At 32.9% G+C, this 11410-nt stretch overlaps 1 protein-coding gene across 4 annotated transcripts in view; it reads right to left on the bottom strand.

Moving 5' to 3' along the window:
- Positions 1 to 11410, bottom strand: part of LOC106769934 (iron-sulfur protein NUBPL) — a 28497-nt gene that overhangs the window by 12335 nt on the left and 4752 nt on the right. The window contains exon 9 of one of the 4 annotated variants that reach the window (XM_022784909.1): positions 10950 to 11321. The exons of 2 other annotated variants lie outside the window; for them this stretch is intronic. Coding sequence is in view for 1 of the 2 variants with exons in the window: in XM_014655744.2 (XP_014511230.1) it covers positions 11375 to 11386 (12 nt within the window). In the remaining variant the exon portion in view is untranslated. Of the gene's footprint in view, positions 1 to 10949; positions 11387 to 11410 lie in introns of those variants that run through there. One more of the 4 variants, XM_014655744.2, reaches the window with a different exon arrangement.

Below are 11410 nucleotides of genomic sequence, written 5' to 3'. Positions count from 1 at the left end.
TAATATATATATATATATATATATATATATATATATATATATATATATATATATATATATATATATAAAGAAACAAAGTACGGATCCAAGAGTAAAAGAAAAATTGTAGAGTTCAACACAAATTATTATGTTGCACTATTGTTTATGAAGGTTCATCTATTAAATTATATTCCATCTTCTTTTAGAGTCTCTGCGTTGTCTCATTTAACTTTTTTTGGTAGTCCTATATTTTTTTAATTTTATTATTTTATGTCTTTTAAAAATTCCTTGAAGTTTTGTCTAGAGTTTTCTATTTTCTTTGACCTCTTGAGTCAAGATTAAGATCTCGCAACATTTTTCACATTATTTGTTCACTCTTTGCGTAAGCTACTAGAGTTCTTTGTCAAGTGATAAGGAGAATTTGAGTGGTAAAATGCAAGAGAGTACATTCAAAAAAAGGCCTATAAGTGTGATACACGAGTGAAATTTGAGTGAAACACTTAGATGAGTGAGACATTCTTTTGGAAGTTGTGTGCTCATGAGGTCTTGGCGGGGAATGTCAATGCCTTGGTATCTAGAATTATAAAGTTGAATGGTGATATTTTTAGTATTAAAAGGCACTACAAGCATGACAAAAATGATTTCCCAAGGGTTAGATCAAGTGCTATAAGATGTTCCAAATGTGAAGGCTATGGGCATGAAACTCATTAGTGTCCTAATTGGAATGCAAGTCCCGTGATTACTAATGAAAACCTTAAGAACTACATTCTATATTTGAAAGAGAAAGAAGAAAGAAGAACTTTGCAAAAATTATATGCATTGAAAAGAAAACAAGAGTAGAGGCTTAAAAGAGAAAGATAGTGTGAAGAAAGAGAAAAGAGAGAAAAAGAAGATAAAAATGTGAAGAAAAATAAAAGAGAGAAAAAGAAAAGAAAGAAGAGAGAGCGAGAGAGGAGAAAGAAAATAGAGAAAAAGCAAAGAAAGAAAAAAAGCAAGAGAGGAGAAAGAAAAGAAAGAGAGAGAAGAAAAAGAAAGAAAAAGAAGAGAACATCCTGATTTGTCATTAAAAGTGTTGTAATTAGAGAAGATATCTTTAGAATCTTCCTAATTAGAGAAAATAGATATACAATCTTCTATTTTATTTTGTTTTCCTAGTTTCCCTATTTTCTTTTTAGGAGAATTAGATTGTTGCAAATAGAGGATATGAAAATGTATTTTCAATCAATTCTGAATAGTAAAATTTCAGTATTATTTTCTACTTGGTATCAAGAGCTTCCGATCTGAGCAATGAAGCTACCATAGTCCACAATGAGGAAGAAGAGGAAGAAGACATATTTTTTGGCAAAAAATATGAAAGAAGAGAACAACCCACTTCGACTCTCGAGCAAGAAAAATTCTATAATCCGGAGGTGAGGATCTGTGAAGATATCAATGAGGAGAAGGTAAGTATTACTGAGGATTTACCCATTGCATTGAGAAAGGGAAGAAGATCATGTGATAAATATCCTATTTCTCAATATGTTACACTAACAATCTCTCTGATAAGCACATAAGTTTTATTGCGGCCATTGATGCCACAAAAATTCCTACCTCAATCCAAGAGGCTATGAAACTTGAACATTGGAATCAAGCCATGAAAGAAGAGATGAATGCATTAGAAAGAAATTCAACTTGGGAGATTGTTGATAAGCCAAGAGGCAAGAAGGCAATAGGGACAATAGAAAGATATAAAGTTAAATTGGTGGTAAAAGGATATACCCAAACATATGGGATTGACTATGAAGATATATATTGATGCTGACTATGCAGGTTCTATTACTATAGAAAATTTACTTCTGGGTATTGTGTGTTTCTTGGAGATAGTCTGGTAACATGGAGAAGCAAAAAGCAAGATAGAGTATCTCGTTCTAGTGCAAAAGCTGAATTTCGAGCTCTTGCTCAAGGAATTTGTGAAGGACTCTGGATGAAAATCATTTTGGATGATCTTAAAGTCAAAGTGGAGAACTGGTGCAACTACACTGTGACAATAAGTCTGCCATGAGCATAGCCCATAATCTAGTACAGCATGATAGAACCAAACACATTAAGATTGACAGACATTTCATCAAAGATAATCTTGACAGAGGCTTTGTGATTACAAGTCATGTTCCTACAAAACTTCAAATAGCAGATATTTTTACAAAAGGGCTTCCTCCGGGTAGATTTCAAGATTTTGTAGGCAAGTTGGGAATGATTGATATTCATTTACCAACTTGAGGGGGAGTGTTGTAAATAAAATACTTACTGGCCTATTTTTGTTTTGTTGCCTAGGGAAGATTTGTTTATCAAGGAACCATGGCATCAAAAAGGGAAGAAAGACAAGATGACAGAAAAGGAAGACACAAGCCTAGAACTTAAAGAACTTGTGTTTGATAATATGTTAGCTTGTTTGTCAATTCATTTAGATATTCAAAGTCATTCTCTTAGTACAGAAACAAGCTTAGAAATATATGCATATGAGTTAGCTTGTTTGACCATCTCTAAAAAATTTAAGTATAATCAAAGTAATACTTAGTTTGATTGTTTACTTGAGAAATATTCATTTGATCTTCCTTGAGCATTGTATCTTTAATTTAAAATCATTTGATGATATTTGCAAGTGGGTATTTGACCCTGGAGGCAAACCTCCAAATCTTTGATAATAAGATATTGGCCTCTTCAAGGATCCAAATCTCATTTTAAAAGATTTTTATTTTGGATTATTTTAGATTTATGTCCTTGGTTTATGATTTTGTTTTGTGCTTAGGATCTTCTAGAATTCGGATCGAATTCAAACATCAAAACACGTCTCCTTGAATCTTGAATTTTATAATCTTTAATGAAGAGAGGAATTTAAAGAACGTGAAGATCATGAGCACAATTGAAGAATAATTTAGGAAATTAAAAAAATTGTATTTATTTATTTTAATTATAAACATTTTGTTTCTATTTTTCAAGTTATTTTTGGATCCAATGTCCTTGGCTTTCTTTTAGGGCTTCTTAGGTGTCTTAAACATTTGTACCTATATATAGGGGCATTAAATACATATGTAGACACTTTTGAGTCATAATATATGCATTGCATATTTTTAGAGAGGATTCTCTTGGTTCTTGGTTTAGAACTCTGATTCTTATCAAAGATTAACATCTTTGTGGCAAATCTTCCTTGACTTATCAATCTGCTAGATTGTGGCATCCCCATCTCTGTCTTATTCTCTGTTCTTCTCTAATTTATTTTTATTGTGCCCCTTGAGGATTCAAATTCAGAAAAGATTGCACTCTTTCCTAGACAGGATCGTATCATGAAGTTTGTTTTGAAATTGATCATTAGGGTCTCTACCATTGCAACTAACAATTAACCACCATATTTTGTCTTCAGATGACAACCATCTACCCCAATGAAGTGCCTGCAAATACCTTAGAAGCTCTCTTTTTTTAGCCCTCTAAATATATGTAAAATGACCTAAACCTTGGTGGCAAAGTGGGTTGGAGTTGATTTATCTTAATCTTGAAGGTTTCAGCCTTAACTGTTAACAATTCAACTACATAATCATATAGGCAACCATATTGTCATTCTTCATCTATCACTAAAGAATCCATTACAAGTTTCTTTACTTTTCCAGCTTTCCAAGTAGTTATTCCAACATTGTATGACTTCTTAATTTTATCAGTGATTTGGTTGATTGTCATGTTACCCACATTTATAAATCTATCCACCAATATTTGTGCAATCCATTGGACACTTTAACTTTTGTTTCCAAAAACCCTTCCACATTTCTCACGCCCAACCAAATTCTTCACCTTGTACGTATGACTCTCTCTTACCGTGCTAGCCATAATTAAAAAAAAAACACATTTCTTTTTACACACAAGCCTAACTCTCTTCTGATCATTCTTGACAAATTGGACTTCTTTTCCATTTAAAACGCTATGCTCCATTTGCGCATTTCTAAAACCTTTCAATGAACAAAACTTCATCCCCAATTTAAATTTGAAGGTCTTGTTCATATCATTTGTTCTATACTTTGGAAACTTCTCCATATTCAAACTCACACCGCCATCGTTGTCTACATCCAAAGACCAATCATCAGTATCGTATTCTTCATTTATGTCATGATCTGCAACTTCTTCATTAATGATAAAAGTCCCTTTGTCAGGATAAGACAAGCTTGTCTAATAGATTGCTAGGACAAGTCAAGCTCGTCTAATAAAAACTTTACTCTAGGTTTTGAAGTTTAACTAAATAACATGAAACGAAGAAGTGTGTGTGTTTATGGAAAGCTAACTCCAAACTAGAAAAACACTTAGCAAACCAAATAGGATAAAATATTTAAACTTTGGATAACAAACAACCTTAAGATGAAAAACAAAGCACTAAGTTAGAAAACCCCAGACCTAAATTAAGACACCAACCTTATGTTAGACACTATAATAGAAAAATCCAAGTTATTAGATAAATCTTAAGATAGAAAACAATCATCAAACACTGTGGTAGAACATCCTAGGAAACCAACCCTAAGCTAAAAGAAATACAAGAGTAGAAAACCCTAGATTAGGACAAAAGAACACAAAGTCATAAGCCAAGAAAGGGAAATGAAAATACAATTGTTTAGGAAATATAGTAGAAAACAATAAGATAAAGCTCTAGTTAAATATAGGATAAAACTCTAGCCAGAAAGAACATAACCAAAAATTGTAGATGATCATCTAGGAGAAAGGATTAACCAACGAAAAGCTAGACTAAGGCTTGAGACACCAACCAAAGACAAACAACTCAAAACTCTAGAAAACAAGAAAACAAGAAAACAACTTAGGATAATAATCACAAAAACTTAGGGTGAAAACAAAAGACTTAAAACCTGAAACCCAAAACACATAACCAGAATCCACAACATAGAAAAACCTTGTAAAGCACTTAGGCTCACAAAACTTAGGACCTAAATCCTCAAACACAAAGAAACTACACAAAACTCAGAATCCAAAGTACTCAACATAGAAAAACCTTAGGAGAATATTTAGGTCTTAGAAAATAGAAAGTCATCTAGGTTAAAACAGTCAGACGCATGACTAAACATTGTTATGTATAAAGCATCTAAGAGAAATTGAGTTAAATGCTTAATGCTTATAATACCTAAAATAGGTATTCAGTTTCTCTTGAAAACAAAATAAGTCGAGACAATGTCTCTAACAAAACATATTAAAAGACATAATTATTAAAATATGAAAGAAAGCTTAAGTAAGCTTAACGTTATCTATTTGAAAAGAGACAAAAGTTAAAGAAGCGTTTACTTGACTAAACGATGCCATGAGCTTAACAAATACCATATCTTATGATGAAGTATATATCTATGCTTGGTATCTTTAGAGAAAATAACTTAATTGCAAAATGCTACCTAATGGTAGAAAATCAAAGGTGCTTTGTTGTTCTAAGCAAGCATTAAAATGACATTGAATGTGCAACGTTCAAAAACAACAAAAGTGATATCTAATAAACCGATTATAAATCGAAATTAGATCAGAAGTAGGTAACGGGAAAGACATTCACAAAATGTTCTCTCCCTAGGAAATAGTGACATAAAACATGTGTAGATACAAACCTCAAAGCAATAAAACACTGAAAGACTCTCAAACTAAAGTGATAACAAGACACAATAAAACACAAGAACCCTAAAACAAAAGAAAAAAACATTAAAGATAAATAGATCTACTATATGTGTATCTATCTTGTTCAGGACGATTACTATGAACGTTCAACTTATAGATGCTAAAATGAACATTGAGAAAAAGACAAAGATGAGCGTTGATCAAATTATCAAAAGTTGAGCCAAAAGATAAGTCAAGATCACTTTTGATAAAAGATCTGAAAAACAAACTTGCTTTGATAAAAGACGCTATCCTATGACTGACACCAGCACAAATAGCCAAAAAGGAACAAATCTCAAGACAAGCTTCGTCAGACGATCATATTGTCAAATCCCAAGACAAGCATCGTCACAACGACTATATCCTCAAGGTGTATAAATAGAAGACGAGAAGAAAGAAGAAGATGATGATGAAGAAGAGAGAAAATATGAAGATATGAAGATATCTCATCATCCATTGAGTGAGGAAATCTCTTTGATCTATTAATGCAAAATGACTCCTATCATAGAAAATGAGAAAGAGAATAGCTCAAGAAAAGAAGAACACTCTCAAGCTTCATCAGAATATCTACTTGAAGAAAGAAGAGAGGGTAAAAGAGTGAAACAAAGAAGACAGTCTCTCAAAGCCTCATTGTAATATTTGCTTGTGTTTATCACATGAGAGAAAGAGAGAAAAGAGCAAAGTAAAGCATCCATCTAGTACTTCATTGTATTACATGCTTAGTTATGTAAGGTAGAGAGATGAGAGAAACACCTGCGAGTGTTTAGACTATTTCATATTGTAATCATATCCTCTCTGTGAGAATAATGGTCTGAACAACTTGTAAGCAATCTATGATTGCAATTTTGGAGAGAATCAAAATACTGACAACTGAACTCTATTGAGTTGAGGAATCTCGAAGGGTTGCTAAGTACCAGGAGTGGTGCAAATACTCAAGGAAATCTCGATGGGTTGTTGAGTACCAAGAGTGGTGTGAATACTCAAGGAAACCTCGGCAGGTTGTTGTGTACCAAAAGTGGTGCAAAATCTCAAGGAAATCTCGGTGGGTTGTTGAGTACCAAGAGTGGTGCAAATATGCAAAGAAAATCTCGATATGTTGCTGAGTATCAGAAGTGGTGTGAATACTCAACTGATCTAGGGTAACCAATGGTTATTCGCTGATCAGGGATACTAGGAGTGAGAGAGTCTAGGGATACCAGGAGTGGTGAACAATACTACATAATCAGGAGTGAGTTAAACTCAACTATACTTCATTGAATATCTAAGGGAACCCTCTAAGTTAACTTAGAGGAGAATTAGACGTAGCCTTAACAGGTGAACTAGTATAAAACATTGTGTATAATTTGTTGATAAACAAAGTAGTCTATTAACATCACTGATAATATGGTCAGTGCTACTTAAGGTTATCGCTTACGTTTAAACTTGGATACCCTGAGTTGGTCAAGTAAACAATCTCTCCAGGACAACGTTTACTAACATGTTTACCAACTCATAAGTGTTACGTACATTAGAATCAAAATGCAAGTTGTGAAAAGTTATGGAAACACTATTTAACTTTCCTTCTAGTGTTTTCTCGCACTTTCACCCTTCACCAACATTGCTTCTTCTCCTCACCGTTTTCTTCGTTCTTTTTTTCATTCTACTCCACATACCTAATACAGGATTAATATTTTTATGATTATGTACCGTCCTCTCATTCTCCATCCCAGACCCATCATCATCATTTGTCATTCTTTCTTATTCACTCTCATCCACTTTATCTTCAGCTGGCCCTTCTTATTCCTCCTTAACCACATTCCCCTCTTCCTCAACCATGTTCACCTCTTCCTCAGCCACATTAACCTCTTCCTCCATGGCCTCTATGTGTCCTGTCTCAACCTCTTCACCAACAATAATAAAGTTAATTACTTGAGCCTCACTAGGAACATGTTCAACATATATTTCAACCTCTTCGTCATTGGGCTCTACATAGTTAGCCAAGTTTAATGCTTCCCTTTCATCACTCGGTATTCTGAGATTGCTCAATATTCTTTGTTTGGACCCCTTCCAACACAATTTGAAATCTTTATCATTTTGAAATCGTTAACAATCCCCACTGATTCAAAGTAGGACCACCAATCGGGATCAACTCCTTTAATTAGGTGTATTTGACTCCCAACATATTGTAGTCCATTGTTGTTTAAGAACTTGCCCATGTAATGCAAAGAGACTTCGGAAACCATTTCCAAACCTACATTGTAACATCAACACTTTAACTTAAATAACAACAACCCTAAACGCAAACAAAAATGAAAAAACTAACTTACGCACTGTTATCAATGAGGAGCATTGGTGTCTTAAAGCTACTGTTGAAGTTTTGATGATGATAATGTTGAAGAATTAAAGACTCGTGTTGCATCTATGTTAAAAGTATTTTGTAAAACAATTGTATAGGAATAATTTTGATGATGTAAAACTACTTAGAAGTTTTCCGTTTTAGGGAGTCATTGCGCAATAATCAATTATCAAGAGTGATAATTGATTATCACGAGCCAAAGTAGAAAAAGATTGCTCGCGCAAATAATCGATCGTCACACAGGATAATCGATTAGTACTACCTTATTTAATGTTGCGAAAATAATCAACTATCACCCTTGTAACTACCTGATTTAATATCCTGGTAATTTTTAAGAGTTTTGAAATAATTTATGAATGTTAGATGTGTTTTATGATGGAAATTTGGTCCAAATTTGCGTTTTTCAGAAATTAACGCGCAATGATCGATTACTAGGGACGATAATCGATTATCACGGTCTCAAAAAATGAATTTTGACAATTTGGCTCGCCAATAATCGATTATCAAAAGTGATAATCAATTATCTTAAGTTAAAACGTAAAAAAAATAAAATAAAAAATAAAAACATTTTTTTTAAGAATTTGTTTTTTTTTAAGGGGAATATTATTTTTAGGAAGAGTAACTTTTAATGATTTAAAAGGACCTAAATTGTTTTAAAATTAACAATTATGGGGAGCCTAAAGATTAGATGATTTTGTGATTATGATAAAAAAAGGAAGAAATTGTTTTTATTGACATCTTATGTGATAGTCTTGTTATAACCGGTACCTATTTGAGGGGGAAATATATGAGTTTGTTGTATATCTTGTTATTTATCTATATTTTGGTATTTCATGATGTATTTCCCTCTCATTTTATGAAATTTCAAATTTTATTTGAATTGCATCTTTCTTTTGTTAAGGGGGAGCACCATTTGAGGGTGAGTCTTTCCACTTGGAACTTTTTGTTTATGATCAAAAAGGAAAAGAAAACCTTCTAATTAGGACTGTTATTACTAACATGTTTATGTTGTTTGTAAGTCTGAATCTATGCAGGAAATTAGAAATGCTTTTAAACAAGAGATTTTTTATCATCATTAAAAAGTGGAAGATTGTTACCAATGAAGAGCATTAGTATCTTGAAGTTATTGTGAAGTTTTGATGATGTTAAAAGCTGAAGAATTGAAGACTCTTGTTGCATTTACATTAAAAGCATTTTATAGAAACAATTGTATAGGAATAACTTTGGTGATATAAAAGTACTTAAAAGTTGTCCTTTTTAGGGAGTCATTGCGCAAATAATCGATTATCAAGTGTGATAATCGATTATCACGAGCCAAAGTAGAAAGAGATCACTCATGCAAATAATCGATTATCATAAGGGATAATCGATTATCATAACTGTTGGGTTTAATATTGTCCAGGACATGCAAATAATCAATTATCACTCAGGATAATCGATTATCACTTTTTTGAAAACCCCATAACGGTCACAAATAATCGATTATCACTTATGATAATCGATTATCACTTATGATAATCGATTATCACTAGCAATTAAGAGATGTCTTTTCAGTTTCTGACCTTGCACGAACCTTGGCTTATAAATAGAATTCTCCACAACTCTTAGAATGTAACTTTTCATTTGAAAGTATTAAAATTGTGTGCCTAAGGGAAACTCTCTGTGTATGAAAAGGGATCTAAGTCATTTTGAAAATACAAAAAAGTCTGAGGAAGTTCTCAAAGTGTTAGTGTGCTCTAATCAAGTCTTGTGAATAGGATAAGCTTGAACTTATTGTGTCTAAGGTTAAAACGGTTCTCTTCAAATTGATTAAGGAGATTCTTCCATTCGTTTGTTGAAGGAAGTTGTTCTCTGTCCTTCATCTTTAAATATTCTGATTGTAATCTGAAAACGATATTTTAGTGAAAAAGGTTAATCACTGTATATAATAACTAATAATTAAACGTAAAATCTTTTGATAAAAGTTTGATAAAACTTCTAAAAAAAGTCATTAATTTTAAAGAATCAATTCACCCCACAAGCTCTTTAAACCCCTTTCCACACGATACGAGTTTATCCGTAACTTAATTATGAAACTTATTTAAATAAATTATATGCACTGATTTCTTTCTTTCTGCATGCTTCATCATGAAAGTAAACAATAAACAAAAAAAGTAGAACTGTCAAAATGGGTCATAATTCGCAGGCCAACCCGGCCCTTCACGGGTTTGAGCCGAATTGGGTTTGAAAAAACTGTATTTTTTTATGCGGGTCAGATTTCAACCCGGTTCATTTAAACCCGACTCATGCGAGTTGAACCCATGGTGGGTCGAGTTGACCCACCAACCCACCTACCTAAATTTATTTTATTAAAATTTAATTTTAATTTTATAAAAAAATATTTATTATTTTTTTTTGCTTGAAAAAAATTATTTAGATTCTCTATTTTCAAAAATAATTAACATCCATGTTGGAAGTGAAATGTGAGAGTGAAATTTGTTTGGGTTTAAATTATAGAAACTTTGTAATTTTCTTTTATTTTAAAAAAAATTGTAATTAAATGGACCAGTGAACCAACCCGTTGTGGATCGAGTCGGATTCGAATTTTTCTGACTCGCTAATAAACGAACCGAGTTGGGTTGAATCACTAAGTGACCAACCTGTGGTGGGCCGAACCGGGTCGAGCCGGATTACCCGTTTTGACAACTCTACAAAAAAGTTGTAGAAAGGTGATAAATCACTTTCATAGGCTCCAATATATATTGCCATAAGCAAATACATTGAACCAAACAAATTTAACATAAACAGAAGCACAATAGCAGTGGTGAAAACAACTACCCTTTTATCTTTCCTTTCATAAGAAAAAAAAATTGTTTTCCACCCTTCCAACCTTAGGAAGAAGTTTAAGCTATGTATTCACTTTGCTTTCAATTGGTTGGTTGACCAGTATCGTGACAAATGTTCATCTTAAACATAGACACTGCCAAAAGAATCCTAGTCAAATGACTAAGCATTATCATTTAAACTAAGCTTATTATAAATACAGGTGACCGCTACGAGGGGTAGTTGTAAAAGATGCGCATCGAATCCACCACAGATTTGAACCCAAAAAATACCTTACGTTCATTTCAACATTCATCATCAGTACATTCTCCATAGTCACACCTCGTGAGATGTTCAGAAGCTTCCGGCATACCTTGCGTAGAAACTACAACCAATGCTTGGTCAAGAATTGCAGATTCTCGGTGAATTCTCTTTGACAAAATGATTCTCTAGCTATGCTATAAGTCTCCAACAGTTCTAAATATAATCTGCTGCCGGGTCTATGATTTATACCACACTTTTGACAACATTTAGAAGTCAAAACCCGGACTAAAAGCATGAGGGCAATTAGTTCGATGTTTTTGGAATAAACGCATTTCACAGTATTATCTCTGGTTGGAACTGTTGTTCCTT

Source organism: Vigna radiata, chromosome 8 (assembly GCF_000741045.1).
Source record: "Vigna radiata var. radiata cultivar VC1973A chromosome 8, Vradiata_ver6, whole genome shotgun sequence".
Taxonomy (NCBI): Eukaryota; Viridiplantae; Streptophyta; class Magnoliopsida; order Fabales; family Fabaceae; genus Vigna; species Vigna radiata.
The sequence above is the reverse complement of the archived record's forward strand: the minus strand, read 5'-3'. Positions and strand labels throughout refer to the sequence as shown.